The sequence below is a fragment of the Labrus bergylta genome, chromosome 13, assembly GCF_963930695.1.
Source record: "Labrus bergylta chromosome 13, fLabBer1.1, whole genome shotgun sequence".
Taxonomy (NCBI): domain Eukaryota; kingdom Metazoa; phylum Chordata; class Actinopteri; order Labriformes; family Labridae; genus Labrus; species Labrus bergylta.
The window spans coordinates 8,722,898-8,743,904 of record NC_089207.1 but is presented as its reverse complement, the minus strand read 5'-3'; the positions used below and the strand labels follow the sequence as shown (position 1 = coordinate 8,743,904).

The 21,007-nt window shown below is 39.1% G+C and overlaps 1 protein-coding gene across 1 annotated transcript; it reads right to left on the bottom strand.

Moving 5' to 3' along the window:
- Positions 1-518: 518 nt before the first annotated feature.
- slc15a2 (solute carrier family 15 member 2) lies at positions 519-19,854 on the bottom strand. The gene is made up of 22 exons (XM_020651251.3): positions 19,525-19,854; positions 17,774-17,861; positions 16,392-16,533; positions 15,799-15,891; positions 15,586-15,685; positions 14,442-14,532; positions 14,203-14,280; positions 12,695-12,777; positions 12,462-12,545; positions 12,222-12,311; positions 11,583-11,627; positions 11,242-11,277; positions 9,808-9,896; positions 8,823-8,904; positions 7,184-7,309; positions 6,208-6,372; positions 6,048-6,094; positions 5,700-5,804; positions 5,313-5,412; positions 5,050-5,193; positions 3,837-3,941; positions 519-3,144 (listed from the first exon to the last, which is right to left on the bottom strand). The coding sequence occupies exons 1-22, from the start codon at positions 19,531-19,533 to the stop codon at positions 2,938-2,940; spliced, it is 2,109 nt and encodes a 702-aa protein (XP_020506907.2). The 5' UTR covers positions 19,534-19,854; the 3' UTR covers positions 519-2,937.
- Positions 19,855-21,007: the final 1,153 nt, after the last annotated feature.

Sequence of the window (21,007 nt, the reverse complement as noted above, 5' to 3'; positions counted from 1 at the left end):
TGTGTGGGGGTGGGGGGGGGAACATCAGTCTGCTGTCACACATCTCAGAGAGAGAGAGAGAGAAAGGTTCAACGTGCAAGAAAAAAAAATGTAAGCTTTATACCAACAATTCCTGTGGTATAACTCGAGTAATACTCTTTGTGTGACATTTTACTGTTTGAAGAGATCAACAGATTTATCACCAAAGAAATCAATTTCAACTCTTGTATGGTGGTATATGTGACAGCCCTCCCGTCAGCATGGCCTTCTGTTGTGTTTTCCCCTTCTGTCTGTGTGTGTTTTGTGTCCCCACACGTCGCTGGTGCCTGGTGTTCTGCCACACCTGGGCAGACCTGGCCAGTCTCCCAGGTTAAGGCTTTTTAATGTCGGGTAGTCAACCTCTCATTCCTTCCCAGCGTGGCACCTTTACCACAGCTCCTCATTGCACCATGTTGAGTTTGTAAGAGCCTGGTCATGACAGTATAAAATTGCTTTCGTAATTAAACCAGAGAAACAAGTAATAATAATAATAATAATAATAATAATAAGGCACATTTTTAATCATCCTGTAGATCTTAACAGCACAAAAACAAGTTTCAGCATCACATCTATTTACAGAACTTTATAGGAAGCAGCATGATTCACAAAAAAGTTAGTCAAGTATCTTATGACTTTAAAAGGACCATGCGGTTGGTAGTGCATGTTCCAGCAGCAACAAAAAGCAGATTACATGTACAATACAAGATTTCAGGCTATTTCTTCAAAGTTTTTCACAATGCTATCCTTGTACTTAATTTTCAAAGAGAACCAACTGAACAAAAATGACTCTTATTGTTGAACACGGGGGACAGACTTTGAGCAAACTTAGTGAAACCAAATGTGTATTATTGTTTTCCTGCATGTTAAGGAAGCTGCCAGCTTGTAAGACTTAGATATTGACTCTACAAGCAGAGTTATTCGGTCAGGAACATTCTGGTAACTGGTAAATTTAACAGTTTTTTTTGTGCAAAATGGATGAACAGTTTCACCTGGCGTTGAAGGCTCTCCTCAAAGGATGCCCCCTCCCCAAGCAGCCGCAGTGTGAGCAGCATTGGAGTAGCAGAAATGAGTGAGAATAAAGTTGTGTTTAAATGGGTTAGCATTGGGGGGGGTCAATAAAATCCTTTGAATGAAAGTCTATGATTGTACTTCTCAGTTGATTAAACACATCAGTTAAGAATTTTCCACGAGTTTATGGCCTCCTTAAGGCCTTTGAAGTCTCCAGCACAGCACGAGGTTTGTTTTGTACATCACATTTCGAGTAGGATTAACTATTAAAAGGAGTGTTCCCTTTAGGGCGTGGCTACCTTGTAAATGACACGTAGCTAACACAGCTACATTTCAAACGGGAAAGAGATCAAGCGATGTGTACAGTGTCATGACTTGACAAAATATGGCCTCTTTTTGCGATCCTAAACAAACATCATGTTGACAGGAGAAATGTTGGACTCTAAGCTTAAGTACAATAGTCCACAAAAAATTAAACATGCAAAAGTTACTTTAACTATGGTCCTTTAATATCAAAGTTAAAACCCCAATTTGTAAACTGAACAATTTCTCTGACATCCTCTATCAAAGGCAGTTTGGGTTTTGATTAATTTAGCTTGAGAGAAAGTAAAACATTTTGACGAGCCAACAAATCAAACCAACAAATATGTACAACATATAATATTTAAAATTCATTTGCAGTAACACTCGATCTAGGAGTGGCAAAGTACACAATATTAAACAGCTTTTATACATTACTTCATATATTCAGCCTCAATCAGACAATACTTTTCTCATTCTCTGTTTAAAACATTCTGTATTGACTGGAGTGTTAACAAAGGTTGGACTTCCACAACCACACCAGGGCCAAAAGTCACATCTAAGCGAGTGTATTTGTCTAATCTAGTCAAAAATATCTAATCACACTTAATTTAAGCTAAATATTAAGAGTGAGGGGGCTGCCCACAGCGAGCGCTCCTGAGCTGATGTTGGGGTGGAGGGTTCGTGCCTCGCTCAAGAGCACCTCGGCAGTAGTCAGGAAGTGAAATGGCACCAGCTACCGGACCAATTTCCAGATTTGGTCCCCAAAATCTTGAACCAGTGACCCTCCAGTTCCCAACCCAAGTCCCTACAGTCCTGCACAGTCTAACTTGCAATATCTTTAGGCCCAACACAACACATTGCCAGTTAGTTCATTGCAAGTAAGACAGAGTTCCTTACTTTCCTTCGCACCTGTCTTAAGACATCGATATGTAAAGAAAAATACTGGCAGCCTTTCAAAAAAAAATAAAATAACTTGTACTGCTGTCCTGCTTCTGACGGGGAAAATAGCCAATCACAGTTTATTTTAAAAAACGGAAGAAAAAAAAAGCGAGACCATTGGAGAGTGGCTGTGTTTATGGATTGTAATCTGTGATCACAATTTTGCACTTAATCTGCGAAACGTTTTGCACATTTTAATTGTTGTCTGCTCTTAACTTGACATGTGCTGCTGCCCTCTTGGCCAGTTCACCCTTGTGAAAGAGATCTTGATATCAATGGGTTAATTACCTGGTTAAATAAAGGTTAATTAAAAAAATTGGGGTGGCCAATCAGATTTCTAGGGAGGGCCCATGCCACCCATCTGGCACGCCCCTGATTATAAGAAATTCATGCCTAATTTTATGGCTTTCTATATTTTATCTGGACTTGTTAGTTTAATGTGGCTTGAAATAAGTTTAATATATTTCTGACTAGAAATTAGACAAATACACTCGCTCAGATTTGAGTTTTTGCGGTGAAGAGATGTCCGATGATCACGTCTTAGTGCTTCATAATCACAGAAAGTATCTCAAATTAAATAAAGTGTCTCAAACAATACTTTCACTTTTGAAGCTAAATTCAATTTTAGCCACAGCAGAGAAGCTGGCTGTTCTTTGTAATTAAGCAACGTTACAATCGGGTGCTCTTCACTTTTTTGTTCATCTGGATGTCATCAGTCATTTTCTTCAGGTCATCGTGGTCATCCTCCTTCCCTGAATCCTCCAGGCAGACCTTGTCGAGCTCGCTGGGGTCAACGTAGGTGTAGAAGGAAGCCATGATAGAGAAGATGATGCAGACGCCCAACAGCATGCCGGCAAACAAGAGGAACTCTATCCACTGGGAAAACAGACACATACTGGTTAGTGAATGAACCTTTCAGGGGGCAGATTCTTACTGTGTACATGATTTGGATGTTTTTAAAGTGGACCGGGTCTTTGAATTTCAGTGTTGTCAGTTTGATAAAGAGTAGGTTTGTTGGTTCTCTGTAGGTTGGTTTTAGTAATAATTCTTCTGGCTCTTTTCTGAAGAATGAAGACTGGTTGTTTCATATGTGTTCCCCCCACACTTCCACACTGATGATAACTGTTTTATGAAAATTGGCTGGATGGGAGATAAATTTGACGTGAGCTAACAAAAACCACTTTCTCAAGAACTCCCTCCAGGTCTGTTCAAAAGTATGGGAAGAGGAACTGATACTGTTTCCCAGCCAGTATGATGCCATGGTTCCTCTTTTTTATTTTCAACTTCCTCGTTTGATCCATTCAGAATATTTCTGTGAAATGCTGTCATGATGAGTGTAAAAACTAAAAAATATATATATATATTTTAAAGGTCACAGTGACTTTAACATTTAATCAGTTCAGCCTTGAGTCCAAGATGACATTTGGAGTGAGTTTCAAGATACTCCCAGCAGGCATTCCTGAGATGTCCAGTTCACAAGAATTCGAGGAACGACAGACAGACGAACATTATTTAAAAATATAAAGAACATCCACTTCCATCCACTTGAAAACTCCATGAAATCATACCTGTTCCAGTCCTGCCCCCTCGGCCACGATCAGCACTATCACGTTCCCAAATGCGACCGTGAGCAGCCAGCCGGCCTGCAGGACTGACTTCATGTTGGCTGGAGCCTGGACGAACGAGAGAGAGAGAAAGAGAGAGAGAGAGAGAGAGAGAGGGAACTGTAAAAACAAACTCGCAAACTTTTTAGCTTTGATCTATAACCACCTGTCAGGTAATCGTTTGACAGAAATATTCCCCATCATTTTGCTTCCCCATGCTCTTACTTAAAAGGTGAAATTGAGCAATAAGCTCACGTGTGTTTTTATGTGAGTGTGTGTGTGTGTTCATACCAAGTGGCATAAATAGGGTGTGGCAGTGGGACAGTTACACAAAGGTTCTCATCTGCTAACCACATAGAAATTGCAGGGCCAAACTTTGTTGCAAGACACATACACACAGGCTTACATGAAAGCTTATCAAAGTTTGGGCATGTGTTTTAGGAAGACTGGCTTCAATTATGCTTATCCTGGACGAGGAAATCCCTCCTCCACATCATGTTTACATGGACGGGACGACCCTGCGTATAAAACTGTTATAGTCAAGGACTAGAGAAAAGAAGAATAACATACTCGCTGCTTATTTGGATGTCATGTAAGTGTGTTTAGATCACAGTCGTTCTGTGTCAGTTTATGTGCAATGTGAAGCTATGACTTAGCCAAAGTGTGCTAACATTAGCTTGCTAACACATCAATGTAAGACACAGGCAATTGCAGCTCTAGCGAAGGAAAACATTGTCCCCCGCTTGCGCTTAATGCTGCACTAATTATGGCGCGTTCTCGTTATCATTAATAACTCCCTCGCGGGAACACAAGTGGAGAGGGGGGTTGGAGGTGTGTCGCTGGAGGAGAGCGGAGGCTTCAGAATAGCGGAGGTGTGGCCAAACAGCAGTTTGTTTTGGTTTCATGCCGGTGCTCAAGGGCGACGTCTACTGGATGAAAAAAGTCGCACATTCTTCCTTTAAAAATGATCGGCTGCATTTATGGAGGCCATACACAATAAATAACAGGAGGACAATAATACACGCTGCATGATATGAGAGACAATATAGAATACACATCAGCTACATTATAAAGTAACCAAGATACTAATGAATACTCAATAAATACCCGGAGCAGACACCACAAAGCAGAAGTTGCCACACAAGGGACAGAGTAATGAGTGTGTGTGATGACGAACCTGTGAGTAGGAGAACTCCAGGCCTGTGATGGAGAACATCACCTCTCCTACAGTTATGAGGATGTACTGAGGGATCTGCCACCCTATGTGCACGTTGTTGGCTTCAACATCCACCATCCTGTGAGGAACAAGTTTACCTGATTCCTTTATTTAAAAAAAAAAAGAAAAAACAGAGAGAGAGCGAGAGAGAGAGTTCTGTCATGATGTGTTACAGGTGCGAGGAATATTGACTATTAAGTGAGTTATATTTGAAGCATCCTCACCTCCACGAGTATAACAGTGTATGAAGCTCCAAAGTCCAGCAGGCCCAGGTTGAGATGAGGGCAGTCTCCTAACGGTAGGGTGCAGGTTACATGTGGGTATCTACCAGGAGACAGGAGGAACATGGTGATGGACAGACATCAGAGAATAGATGTAAGAATATATTCCTTAATATTATATATGCATATGTAATTATTATGTGTCCGATAGATTCATATACTGTATACGAGGTAGAGAGTTTTTGCAGTATTTAAATTGAGCAGTGTGCATGGACTTTGTAAAGAGCACAAAGGTTTTGGCTTTTAAAAAAACCAACTTGTCGAACAAATAGAAGTTGTTTAAGGATATTTGCTGTTCAAACTATAGGTTTAAACAGACGTCCTACTCACTCTCCCCGACTGACGCTCTTGTTCAGAGACATTACTCCAGATGCCACTAAGAACTCCACATCGCCCACATGTATGGTGATTGCATCTGGTCCTTTATTTAGGAACCTGTGAAATTAGAAGAACACAATGTACTGATATTATGTCTGGGTAAGGGGTGATGTTTACATTTCGTTCATGCAAGAGATCACAAGGCCTCAAATGGAATCGTTTGTCAGGCTGACCTCCGGATGCCACCGTGAACCCAGGGAGCCAAACTTGATTTAAAGGCTGCTAATTCTTGAGAAATTGTTATTTCCTTGAATTTTTAAATGGATTGGCATATTGTGTTTGAGTTTCCATTTTTTTAACCTGAGGAAGGGATTCCCGTCATCAGATTTCTGTATGTTATCTTCCACCTGGATGATTTGAAGACAAAGTGGATTTAGAACAATTTATAACCATTGCAAATTAAAATGTAATGCCTTTGAAGAAAGTGAAGATTTTGATAAAACGTTTAAGGGTCACTTACAAGTTTGCACTGGATGCCAGTATTTACAGAGTCTACAATCAGACTGTAGGCCTTCTTCTCTTCAAACGTCTGCAAACACTCTGACGTTTCTCCATTGAAGGTGACCTGGAGTGTCAGGTTCTTGCTGGTTTCTCCAAGTGTAACAGTCTCATATTGAGGAGGGTCCTGACACAGGAGAGAGAGAGAGAGAGAGAGAGAGAGAGAGTTACCTTCCAAAGAAACTTCAGTTTGAAAATGACCTTTGAAAAACTATACAATGAAATACATAACATAAGATGCAGAAGGTAGAAGCTTTTGTCCATGTTAAGCTTCAAATTTCCAAATAATTTCTTAGGATGCATTCATAAGTATTCATTATTAAAGTGAAGCACGATATTTTCTGGACTTGAATAAATGTAAAAATCTGCCCTCCGCCTAAATGCTTCTGTAGCTGGAGGCTCTGAAGGTGAGGTTTGTAACCGCACTGTAAATACAAACAAGCGTAAAAGAGACAAAGCAGGTCGTGATGTCTACAGGGCTTTAACAGAGACACACAAACAAAACGCTGCAGACCTGATGCTCTGTGTTACAACATGTTCCTTTTGATCTCTCTTGGTAATATTGAATCCTTTTTTATTCTCCACACTATTAGGTAGCAATGCTTCATGTTAAAAAGCGTCTCTGTTTTGCAAGACACACTCCCCTAAAATATATATTTTTTAAATTTCATTTCCTGGAAGACATTTCCTGGTTAAATGAATTGAATGTTATTGAGCGTCGGACTGATACAGCCTGCACAGGTCAGGTTGAACTGACAGTTTCTCACACAGTCAGATATTCATTTTGAGTCCACAATCCTGACTTGCTTTTGCAATGATGAAGACACCCAGTGAAATATTATTTTGACAAGAAATCATGTCACTGAGAACTTTGTGTTGCCTTGCATCCACACTGGACCTTTATTCCCTATAGTCCCACACTCTCCTCATACTCCTACCTGAAGGGGTCCGATGGGAGCTGGAAACGGGTTGTTTGAACCAACGGTCACATTGACATCACCTCTGGCCAGGTTATACACCTGCAGGAGACACTTTCCTGCAGGAGCAGGATTCACCACTGTTTCCTATCAGAAAAGAAAAGAAGTCAAGATTATTTCTGTAGCACATTTCAGCAACAAGGCAATTCAAAGTGCTTCACACAAGACATCAAAAGCATCATGTCAACAATCACAGAGATTATTAAATATGAAATTAGTGTTTTTAAAAACACATACATTTTAAATACAAAATATGTATATGAATAGCCTCAAATCTGTAATGGTGATGGTATCTGCTCTGGGCGACTTTCAATGTCCCGACGTACACAGAATCACCTGCTGGTCTTGCCTAATTCAAATTGATTCAGGCTCACAGTTTGCTCCATCTGTGTTCGGACATAGTCCTTACGTGGCCTGGAAACCCCACCCAGGGGTGCTGTGGTGGTTAAATCCACCCACAGTCATTACAGTTCAACACTACACCAATTTGTTTTCAAGAATTGTTTCGGGTCTGTAACTAATAGGGAACGATTGCTATAAGTAATCAGCTCTGTGCTCACACAAGAATCTGGTGCTCTGAAGTCGCTGACCACAGGTCAAGTCAACTTTATTAATATAGCACATTTATAACAGCCGAGGCAGACCAAAGTGCTTTACAGTAAATCAGGAAAAATATGTTACATCCAAAACATCATAAAAACACGTAAAAGCAAAAATTAAATTAAAAAAATTCTAATAGACACTGCTGCTGGCATAAAACACTCAGAGGTAAAAGCCAAGGAAAAAATGACTTACACTGCTGCTGGCATAAAACACTCAGAGGTAAAAGCTAAGGAAAAAATGACTTAAACTGTTCAGTTGTGGCAGCAGATCTTATATTAAATGGTAATCTGTTCCAAAGTGTCGGAGCTGCAACAGAAAAGGCTCGATCGCCCTTAGTTTTGAACCTCAGACCACAGACGGACACAGATAAGAGGAACACACAGATAAATATTAGTGACCACGCTTTATGCTTTATGAACTATTTCAGAGAACTGAAACATCACATAGGGATGAACTTAGCTTTAGTTTCGAGTACTATTCAAAGTGGAAAACACTTTTGCATTTGGGAAATGCAAAATTATTGGTTAAAAACATATCCTGTCTACATAAGTTTTGACAAAATAACGTAGTATATAGAAACCTCCAACTAGATGATTGTACCATTTATTCTTCCATCCCTCCAAAAAAAACTTAAAACATATGAGAAAGATTTTTCATGTGATTGTTCCTGCTTAAGAGCGCTCTAATTTTAGCTTCCATATGTGCTGAGTAAGTATATATGATTTGAAAAGAAAATTGGGACTTTCTTATGACAGTTTTTAAAAGTTTTCCAGGACATTTTGATGTATGATGTTCTCTTTTGGGACTGTAATAAGACATTTAAGAGGTATGGTTTGCATGTGAACTCTGGATTTGAAAGTTAGGGCAGGTATACTTGTTGTCTGACTGGTTGAATGCATGCAAGACACATAGTGTGTGTTAATAAGAAAGATTAAGGGACTGTGTCTTTGTTCTGTGACAAGAGAGGCAAGCTCTCTATTTTTGTTTTCATACGTACCACAACGTTCACTTCCACCACTGTAGCTGCTCCGAAGGCCAGTGCAGCAAAAATCATTCCCATGGCCATTTTTCTCAGAGGCCTGAAGTCACAAAGAATCAACTCTTTAATACATCTCGGATTACCCCGAGCATAGTCAGCGTTAACAGATTTGAAAATCAAACTATCTCTTCAAAAGTGATTTCCACATCATTGTCTTCACTCGTCTGATAACAGACTGCACTGCCAATGATTTACCATAATGGCTTCTGTAGCAAATGTGTTCTTTAAACCCTGAGCTATTCTCTTGATGAGACATAGGAATTATAAACAAACACTATGCTGTCAGTGTGTGTGTGAGTGAGTTTACCGTATGCCACATTTGTAATTTGAGAAATAAGTACCTAAACATAATTACTTATAGGGCTTTCACACTTGCAGAAAACTCCTGAAAAACTCCTGATATTTCCCGGAGGAGCTGGATACATGTGAACACAAACAGCTGAATGTTTTCGCTCGGACTTCACCCGGAGTTTCTCCTGCCAGACCCTTAAGTGTTTTTTCACAGCAAGTCCGAGTGAGCTGATGTGAGAACGCAGCAGGATAGAATTCACCTCGAGCCAATAGGAGGGGGGAGTGACGTTTATATCCTGTGACTGCTGCATGGTGCATTGACTGTATGCATGCGACCACTGCGATCTCTGTGCACGTAATTACATGCTGCATTATGTTTCATGTTCTTCAGTGTGTTGTTATCCGGAGCAGTCCTCCTGAAATTATCTAGATATTTTCAGGAGTGCATATGTGAAAACGGCTTTAATGTACAGAGCAGTGTGCTGGAAAATACTCTGGATAATAAATAAAACTGCTTACCATACGTAAGCACCCTGAGGCGATTTCATGGGATACAAATGTGAGGTCACATGGCTCATTTTCCCAGTTTATGAGGCCTTTATTGATGCTGTTTGCAATAAACATGGGAGTAAAAACACAGGCTTCCACTCACGTGATGTTGATTCTGCAAAGGCCAACGAGTGGATATATGACGAGGTCAAAGATGGGCACAAAGAGAAGAATCATCAGAGCGTTCAACATCTACAGAACAAGGAAGATGAAAAGAATGGCCCTTTAAATGACTCTATAAAAACCTACTGAGACTCATCAGATCATAAAGGCTTTTATAAGGCAGATTATGTTTTATTATAACTACCCAAAGAAAGCATGATGGAGGTGACTGACATCTATAAAAGTGTTTTCACAGGAATCACAGCATCTCTTGCCAAGTCAAATATTTGTCATCCAATGTGCTTTTCTGAAAAATACTGATGTGGCACACTGGTGTGTGTTTACACATAAAAAAAAACTACAAAGATGGCTGAAATTTACAGTGGCTCAAACATACATGACAATCTGTAGGTTTAAAATTGTGACGCGGGTTTTTGTCTTTGTATTCTGAAGTCTGTTTGAGGGTTTTCACAGCATGATCAGGGAACAGTAGAGGCCTTTCTATTTCCAAACACAATGATGATATGATAGAAGATAAAATGATAATTCTAAGAAAAGCATAACCTCTAACATTATATGCAAATATAAACATACATTGTAAACTTAGGACTCACATGAAGAATAGTTTACAGTTTAAATACTGTCCGTTGATGTGAAATTTAAAACCTTTGAATAAAAGAGATCGTTTGAAATGTTGGAAGGAACTTTAAATGAATTCTCTCTCAGAGATTAAAAAAATGAGGATAGATACCTTGTGTCTATATATTAGGTGTGAATCTCCCTAATTTTATTCTTTATGTCGTATCCTGTTTCTTAATACTGCACTTGTATTCTGCACTACACAGCTTAGTGAGCGCTTACTGGTTTTTTGGTTTTTTTTTGCATAATGACATTAACTAATATTTTAGGGGGTTTGTTGCTCTGGCGAGGCCTATTTCTACACAAAAACAACGCAGTTCAGTGTTTTCAGGTCTGAGCGTCCATCTATGCAAAAACAACCTCGGTGTCTGTTGTTTTTTGTCGCTGTGCTCACACACTTCCTGTTGAAAGCAGTTCAAGTTTTGGAACATCGTTTTTCTCTTCAATGTCACTTCTCCCTCATTGACCGATCAACATTAAGAAAGGGCGGGACTTCTCATATCAACCTTGTCGACACCATTTTTTTTTCAATGACAAAATCAAGAGCTGCTGCTAATGACAGGACACAGTTCTCTTCTATTTTGTGTACGTTCTTTTTTTCAACTTTGTTATGAAAATGCAAATATTGAGCACACATAGAGATTCGTAACAGCCTTAACGGTCACTACCAATGAACGAGTCCACTGTACTTTTTTGCAAGTGTTATTTTTTCACACGTTCTAGGAATTTCTTCAATTAGTCTAGCTTGCTTATTTTACCTTTTTTCGTTCAGAGTATGAAGAGGACCTGTACGTACCTGCATTTGGTCAGGCTTAATAATGAAAGAATCTCCCTGTAATAAAACAAAGATGATTTCAGCTTAACAGGACAATTAAATCTTTAACTTCACAAATAAAACTGGATGTGCTCCTTTGTGCGATAAATGTTAAATAAACCTGATGAGTGCAGGATTTAGCAAGGCCATAAACAAAGTCATTTCCTGGAATCAAATGACAAATTGCACAACAGCCTAACAAAGTTAATGTCTTTGGGACAATAATAACAAACCCCACCCAGTGATATAAAACAGCTTAAAAGACATTATCAGCTGTTTTTAAATTTAGTCAACACTGTTGCATCATGTAAAGAATCTCTTACAAAAGCCATGTTCATCCTCGTGGCCTGAAGAGTCCAGCGGGAACCCTGCAATCAAGAAAACATGCAGTGTTACTCAATGTATATTAAGGCAACAGCTCAACTGTTAGCTTAGCGTAGAAACCTTAAACCACAGGACACCCATTTATCTTTCTGTTAAATAAAGAAATGGTAAATAAAAAGGTGGCATGCTTTCCAAGGGACATATGGGGTTGTTGTCAGGCATGTGTTTCAACCAGTCAATCTAGATGAAGAATGAGAGGGAATGAAATTCAGGAATGCCAGATGTGGCTTTAAGGTATCCCATAATCAGATGGTTTTGTTGAGTGTTGGCCAGAGGAGAAGATAACAGATAGTTACAGGATTTTACAAGAGAGCAGTGACTCAGGACCTTGAAGTTGTGCTGACTGAGAAAAATGTTCATGTACTGTGTGATAAATTAACACAGATTGAAAGAATATTCCATTTAAACACTAGAAAATCGAACTGGCTCGATAACATCAGCAGAATGAAGCTACTGGTGATGTGCGTCCTCAGCAAACTATGCCTAGCTTTTAGCCCTTCAAGAGGTGGAAACGCAGGTGGTTGCAGTGTTGATAGCTCTTGTTTGTGAAGTTCATTAGTCTTTTAATCGCCACTTACCTGCTGATCAAACAGAGCCCAGAACATCGGAAGTGGAATATAGAGCACCAAAACCCGCAGCACCATCTTAATCTCCTGGATTAGACGCTTCTGTTAACATACAAACACACAGACTGGCTAGGTTACTGTTGCACTGAAACCACCAACAATATTTGTACTTTTTCTAGTGCCATTCTTAGTACTTTTGGAGAAATGCAAATTGTGTCATGGAAGAGATAATAGAAGGAGTCCTTTAGTTACCGAGTACTTCTCCTCCGCCCAGTCCAACCAGTGCTTCTTCGGTGGATCATGCTTGGATCTTCTTGAGCGTTTTTTGATGGCAAACTGCAAGAAAAAAGTAAAACAACAAGATTGGGAAAGTTAACTGAATGAATGTTTAAACGGCATGCCTGTATTACAGAAAAAGGAATAAAGTGTGCAATCACTTTAATAAATCATCTCAAACGACTCGAGAGGATTGGGAAATGACTCACCCCAATGCAATTGCAGACTTCCAAGAGTACGTTTCCTTTGGGAGGAGTCTTCTTGTACAGGCCGCTGCCGGCAATGAACACAACTGCAGAAGATGGATGAAGCAGTAGAAAGTTGTACAAACAATTGCAACACTTGCCTGGTATCAGAAGAACTCATATCCTCAACTAACAAGAGCAAATTCTGACAGGCTAATTTTCCATTGAAGGATGTTTTGTCCTCTTCAATGGCTTGTGAAATGCTCTCAAGTAATACAAATTCAAGCTTTGGTCCAAAAGTTAAGACATTAAAGCTAATACTTTCTCTGACACCAACTGTGATCTGTGCATGACCCCTGGAGTCAAAAAATCCCAGCTTGTTTTCACAACGAGCGGTCAGCCAAGCATGAATCCCATATGGATCAGCCGGGATGGGGAGTCACAGCCAGAGATAACTGACTGTCAGGACTTATGTGGATCGGCCTTGATCAAGATGAAGCCCAGTCTGTCAAAGCTTGACTTAATCCAAACATGCCGTCAACATGCAGATCACAGTCTGAACTGTGCTTCGATTTCTAAAATGTGACAGTAATGAGGGATTGGATTGACGCCTGGTGTTTTAATAATGAAGTAAATATTTCCTTCCAGACACAAGGAAGATAAGTAGAAATGAATGTATAAAAAAGGCTCCATGTACAGTATTTTTAGCCTTATTAGTCATGATTTAAAAAAAATACACAAAAGATTGCTTCCTGGACATAAAAAAAAGTCTGAGTTGCTCTCTGGCATGTCATACAAGTAGACAGTAGTGTAGTGGTGCCTAAAGAATTGTGTATACTCTTAATTTTTCCCCCAAATACGGAGTAGGGAAGGAAATCTCTTCACCATCCTCGGAAACATGCTACTGAATATTAATCAATGGTGTGAATCAGAGGAGATTTTGAAGTGTGTATACCTTTTGGAGACTGAAAAATAAGCAGCTATACTCCCCATACATGTATTTACCCTAACACTGCAAGTAGTAATAAAAAAACTAATCAGAGGAACTCACTTTTTTAACAGTTCAAATGTCTTCAATGTGAAGGAATGGTCATTTAGTCCTAGAAACTAACTCCTACACGTTTTAGCACAATGCCTTCAACAAGGAGTCAAACCCTGTTGGCTGGTTTTAGACTTACTGATGACGTTTGGTTCTTCATAATAAATCAGGTAATTACCATCCTGATTGGGATATGAGTGTGTTGTATGATGAAACCCCTGATACCCAACCCGAAATGGAACCTTTTCAGACAAATATAATTTTCTTTTCACCAGGCACACAAGTTTCCTGCCACTTCCAAACATATGCGACCCAATAAAAGTGTGAAGTCCTGTTTCTTCCAAGGCCAAGAGTTCCCTCTCAACCCAAAGACTTTCCATTGTAGTGACATAAGGTTTGTTATTCCATTTTTAAAAGTGTCAAATAAAGATACCGGTACTTAATAATTTTTCTACTAAATGGATTTTATTTGACAATATGATGTTAAACTCACCTGTAGCCACGATCATCAGAATAGCAGGAACCCCGAAGGCCAGAGCGTAGCAGTCATTACCGAAACACTTGACATCACCTGCAGGGTTAAATCGAGCTTTAATGGCATCATTATGTGGGGCCCGTATTAATATCAGGCATGTTCACGGTACGGTTGTGTACAAGTGTGCAACAATTACCTAGTACACATTGGATCCCATTATGTTAGAAGTGTTAAACATTAAGCCTGTGAGTGCTCACCTCTCAGTATGGGTGTGATTATAGTCGACAAGAGGCTCCCAGCATTTATGGACATGTAGAAGATAGAGAAGAATTTCTGCCTTTCGGCGCCCTGGAGGTGTTTAACAATGAAAACAGAAAATTATAGGTTAAAAAAATATTGTCCAACCTTTTGCCAACACTGTTTTTTGTGATCTTTGAGTCACCGTTAAAATTTCAGATTTGGGTTTGAAACTGTATGCTTACTGTGTAAAGTTTAATATAATCAATAAAAGGTCATTCTAGGGCAAAGGAGTTTTATGTATCCCATTCTTTAAGCTCATGTGAGGAACTTTTGGTTTGTGTTGATTTTGCCTGATTTTTTCCTGCACATGCGTAGTTATTCTATTTTTTTTCACAGAAATATGAATCTGCTTTCTTTTAACAATGAAATATGTTGCACATTTTGAATGTTTGCTTTGACAAAAGTGGAAAAAGACTGTTTCTAAAGTCAACTCTTCTGACGCCGACAACCCAGTAATTGGCTGCAGGCCTTAAAAACTACAATTTAAAAATAGTTAATATTTGGGGCGCAGATGGCCTAGCGGTTAGGTCGCGCCCTATGTACGTAGGCAATAGTCCTCCAGGTGGATGGTCTGGGTTCAAGCCGTACCTGTGTCTCCTTTCCTGCATGTCATTCCCCATCCTCTCTCCTAACTCCCTACTCTATCTACTGTTCTGTCCAAATAAAGGCAAAAAGTCCAATAAATCTGAAAAACAAAAATTTGCTGATTTCTGTTTGCTTTTGTAGTTGATGTGTAGTATTCAAGTCAGTCTGTTTCACAACTCGTTAACTGTACTTCGGGCGTGCATACTAACCACTAGGCCAACGGCGCCACAGCTCTATCTACTTTTAAAACTTGACATCAAGGTGAGTTGCCATGAATTTGTACTATTGAGAGTAGTACTTTATTTGAATTCTCCACAAAAGCTACCACTACCAATTGTTATCTTTTTACTGACTGATTTCACAGATCATCATGGTTTGATTGCTTCAAACTGAACAATATAATAATAATTTATCCTTTATTAATCCCGCGAGGGGAAATTCAGTTTTTAGACTCTGTTTAATGAACATGCTACACAAACATAGGCCGAAATACACACAGGGGGTGTAATGTCTTACATTCTCCTCGTCAAACTGATCTCCTCCAAAAGCTGCCACGCAGGGTTTGATTCCTCCTGTACCAAAGGCTATGAGTATCAAACCGACCATGGACAGAGAGCTGCAACACATACACACTATATTGTTCCAGTTAACTGTTTAACTGAAACTATAACAGAACTGAAGTCGGATTCTGCCGGTTCAAATTGAATGAATCAGCTCCTAATGACTTACATGTGCACATCCGTGTTTCCCACAGTGGGAATGGCTCCGACCGACTTGACCACATGGCCGATCACATACACAATGGACAAGTAGATGATGGTCCTGTTGAGAGCAGACTGTGATTATGGACATGCAGGACTGCAAATTTATTTATAGGCAAATCTGTGTGTGTGTGTGTGTGTGTGTGTGTGTGTGTGTGTGTGTGTGTGTGTGTGTGTGTGTGTGTGTGTGTGTGTGTGTGTGGCCGTACTGACTCAACTAAAACGGGAAGTTACACAATTTAGATACAGATGTCCAACTGAAAGTACATAATGTGTCAACAGTTTTATTTAAAACTATTTCACACATCAATTTATCATACCTTCCACACCCCAGTGACTGTTCTTTTCTTTTCTTTTCTTTTAAGGTCTGTGAACTATCTTGGACATTGTTTGTGAAAAGTTCTGGTCATTTTTTGAGTAAACGTCAAATGCTTAAAGCAATACAAACTAAATGTTTTTCGCTGTTAAACTTACTTAACGAGGACAGATATTTAAAAAAAAAACAAAAAAAAAACACAATAATACAAATGAAAAATATTTCCAATTTGGAGATGAACTCACTTGAATTTTCCGAGCCAGGAGTCAGCGATGACTGCTCCCAGTATGGGCGTGAAGTAGCAGAGGCTGCTGAAGGCGTGGTAGATAGCCGTGGAGAGATCCTTGTCCCAGTGAAGGTAAGTGAGGAAGTAAAGTGTCAGCACCGCTGTTAATGGAAACATAATCCAAAGTTATGACCCAGCTCAAGTGATGGATACTTTTAAGTTCAAAAGTCAAAGAGATCTGTTCTTTTCAAAACAAATCAAGGGGAATTTACTGTTCTGTTGTAAATGTGCATGAATCCTAACATTTCATTCAAATCTTTAACATGAGGTCAGAACTGTGTTTGTTTTTATCATGCACGCTCTGCTATATTGTCATCCCTGCTAAACTGTATTAATAAGTCTTTTGTAGTTTTCACTTCCCCTGCCCTGGGAGAGTAAATAGCCAAGCTGGCTGGTCATACACAATAACATATAGAAATGTCTCCATTTGTTCAGATAAGATCATATCAGAAATCATTTATTGACACTAAAGGAAAGTTTTAGTGACATAGCTCCAAAGATACAGTACAGGAAAAATAGAGGGGTGGTTTCACAAAAGAGCATCAAATATGGGAAATTGAAAATAGAACAAGTTTAAGGGTTAAATGCTGAGAAACAGAGCAACAATAGAAATATACATAAGCATGAGGTAATTGCGCAGCAAAGTATAGGTATAAGTTATTAGCAGTGGCAATGAGATTATATTATTTTATTATATTAAATGGTGTATTATATTGCAACAGATCATAAACGTAATGCTGTCATCTGAAATTAAATTACATTGTTCTTAGTAGTGCAGTCAATGACGTTATATTGCATATGAAAGTGAAAGTAAAATTCATATTGCAGACAGTATTAACACACATAGTGCATAGGTTAACTTGCACATGACACAGAACATATAGAGGAGATATTAAAAAGTTATATTGCACATGATATGATATGTATGAGTGTACTTGATTATCATCAGTCTGCCAGAGTTGCGTGTACAATATTACATCTTAATATCTGCTCTATTATCTTCATTATCATGTGCCATTTACACTACACATTATGTCCAGAGTCTTTGTGAACAGATTGAAGTGATGTGACGGACATATATGTGTGAATAGGTCAGGTCATGTGAGGGGAACAAACAGAGCCTGTAGCCTTATCTGTCCATTAAAGGCTCTCTGTTCTCTCACATTCATTCACTCCCATTTTTAAACTATTTTAACAAGCTCGGCATCATCACCCATTACACACCGTGTCAGCTACTTCTCTCAGTTCAAAGACCCTGAAGCAACTCTGTGAATAAGAAACCCTCTGCTCGTCAGGTCGGTTAAAATGTCCATGTGTTGTCCAGACGGACACTTTGCATACCTTTCATGCCATAGTAGGAGAAGCGTTCGCAGAACTCGTTCACCACTATGAAGCAGATGCTGGTTGGATAATTGGTCCCACATAGTTTCTAAAAGAGGAAGAGTTTGTTTACTGAATGATATTCAACATTTTAAAATAAAAAACATACAATAAGAGACATTTATACTACGATCCTGGATGGGAAATTCCACTATCTATTTTTTATCTCTAAGTCGGACAGGAACAAGTAGGCTGTTTCAATCCATAAAAACTCACATTTTGCCAAAGAAAGTATGCATACTTCCTGTTAGCCCAAAGCTAATAAGTAACTCAAGTAAATCATTATGCTGAAATAAGCGAAACACACTTCTGCTACAATCACACTGAGCTACATTGATGCAAGCTGTTCTATTTAATTATAGAATCAGTATCAGTTCATATGTAGCTCCAAGATAAGCATGGTTGATGTCACAGACACAAGACTCTTTGCATCTTAATTGTGCTAGTTAGTCATAATCTACAATCAACTTTGCAGATGCTTTTATGCAAAGTGATGTACATCAGAGAGTAAGAGCAGCACAAGCAGTACTTAAATAAAAAGATAACTAAACTAAAAATGCAACCAATAACAAACTTTATTCAGTCTCTAGAATTCTTGTAGGTTACATATTCAAGACAACTTTTGGCAGAACAAGATCTGGACCATTTATAACTTTAAAATGTGTAACCTTCTCAATGGATTAAGATTGCTACAATTCCTCAGCAGAGTGCTTTAGTATTTTTACAGGCAGAACTTGTTGCTGGAGAAGTTGCATAGTTGGATTTTTTTTTTTTTTGGGAGGGGGGGGGGGGGAGAGTATCCATCTGCTATTAGTTGCCGATTGTCCCTAATGATTGATTTACAGTTTAATTGTGAAGATAATTGCTTTGACCTGGCTTTTTACAATCCTCACTGCACAGCAAAACAACATCATTTTAAAAAAAAAGAAAAACAATCAACAGTGCCTGCACAAAGTGCTCAAAATGTGAACTTTTATAACGTTAACTCACCATCCTGTGGATGATAATGTGATATGATTAAAAACAGAAACAGAAGCAGCTTAATGGAAAGGTACGTATGCACATACTGTATGTCTCCGCTTTGCAGCCTACTGCTCTCTGTTTACATACAACACACATACAGACACGGGACGATTAAAACGAGGGAAACAAGTTTGACAAGTTCAAATTAACATTAAACTCAATTGCAGTATGTACGCCTACAAAAGCGCCACATGTGATCAAATGATCCTGGTTCTGGGGATGTGGCTTTGTCAATCAACATCACTGGCAGAAGATATGCAGAGGTAATTCTCGGTATGTTAAAAAAAAAACCTTTTTGGTGAAATTATCCTTTAAAACGATTTGCGCACTGTGTCACATTCTGACATAGACGCCTTTCAGCCTCAAAACTCTCCAATTAGATATATTTAGAGTGCTGGTGCGCCTGTTGAATTATCAAATAACGGTATAGTGGTTTAGACACGGTCATCAACACAAGTCCTCAGATAGACTTCACGACAAAACACATTTTACGCTTTATTTGGGACGTGTGGATCCTTCCGCTTCCACGCGTCTCTTCCCACCAGATTCGCAGACTCCGTGCAACTTTTCGTGGTGCTTTTAAATGTTTGTTTTTAAAAAAAATGAAAAACAAACACACACTGAAACTGAACCAAAGACCAACACAACCCGAGTTTTGCTTCACACAAAAAACTGCCTGCAGCACTTACCTTCGTCATGTTGCTTTTTTCTTTTTTCTTTTTTGCTGGTAAGTGGATCTTTACTGGCGCATCGGGAGCTCCTGTCTCACATCCAAGCCCGTCCCACTCTGCTTTACTCTGTGGGCTGCAACACGGCAAAACCACCAACGTGTATGGACTTACAATCGACTGAAAGTTAATATTCCACCCACTTGTTGAATCGGGAACTACGACGGACCTCCCAAACAAACCGTTGTTGCGTAAAAGACGTCCAAACAGACATAAACAAGTATTGTGAAAAGTCAGAATTTAGATTTGACCACTTTCTCGGGAGCAGGAGGTCCGTTAGTTGTGGTGAAGTGGGGATCAGCAGCAGCACAGTCTGATTGGACAATAGTGTCGTTGTTAACTCCTAGGGGCCGACCCTACTGTGGGGTAGAGGGGTCCCAATGTGCAGGAAGGCTTGATGACTCATTTCTATCCATGAATGACAGCGAGAGCGTCATTAAACTTAGCCTGTCACTATCATGTGCACTATTTCTTCATTTGTGACTACTACTACTTTTGATTATTATGGCATGTGCTGCCTTTAGGCTACATCCACTCTCCATCCATTTGAAATAAATCATTTTCATTACCTCTTAATATTACTGCCAGTACTGTTAATGTTACTAGTCATACTTTTTCTGCTTTATTTATTTATTTTTTATTCTATAAGGCCTATTAAGGTTCTTTGCATTTAACCCATATAAATGTTGTACTTCACATTTATTTGATGCTCTGTTGGTCCTATTTGGGTAGTTCACTAAATTTTCAGAGCACTCTGGCACGAGGAAATTAATCCCAAAGGAAACTGTGGTGGGCAAGAGTAACACAAAAGAGCATCAAATTTAAGTGGAATACAAAAAAAAAATACAGATTATCATTGAATATTAAGTGGTTGAGAGCTAATTTAAAAGAAAACCATGTTGAGAGTAGACTAATTACAAGTATAAGTTAAGTAACAGAGTAATAATGTTGTATCTTATCCCGTCTCCCTGTCATGATTTGGTTTCTTATTTTGTAGATTTTCACAGTTTAGATTTTCTTGTTGTATTCATGATGGTGTTGTTTCCCTTAGTTAGTCTTTAGTGTTTCATGTGTTATTCTGTAACCTCGTCTCCTTGTGTTTCTTTATGTTCTGGTGTTTTTTGTTACATTCTTGAGTTCTGTGTGTCTTCAGTGTTTCATGATTTAGTTTGTAGTTGTCCTCAGTGTTTCTTGTATTGTATTCCTGCCTCTGTGTGTTTCCCTCCGTGTTATTAGTCTCACCTGTGTTTGATTAACCCTGTGTCTATTTAGTCTCCGTGTTCCTTCCCTCGTGTTGTCAGATAATTGTTGTAAGTAGAGTGTAATTAGTCCGTCTATGTGTTTGTGTTGTGTCTGTGTTTCCAGTGTTTCTAGTGTTTCCTCGTGGCTCCTTGTTTCCCCCTTTTGGATTTTTGTTGAACATTTTGAATTAGTGAGTTTTGTT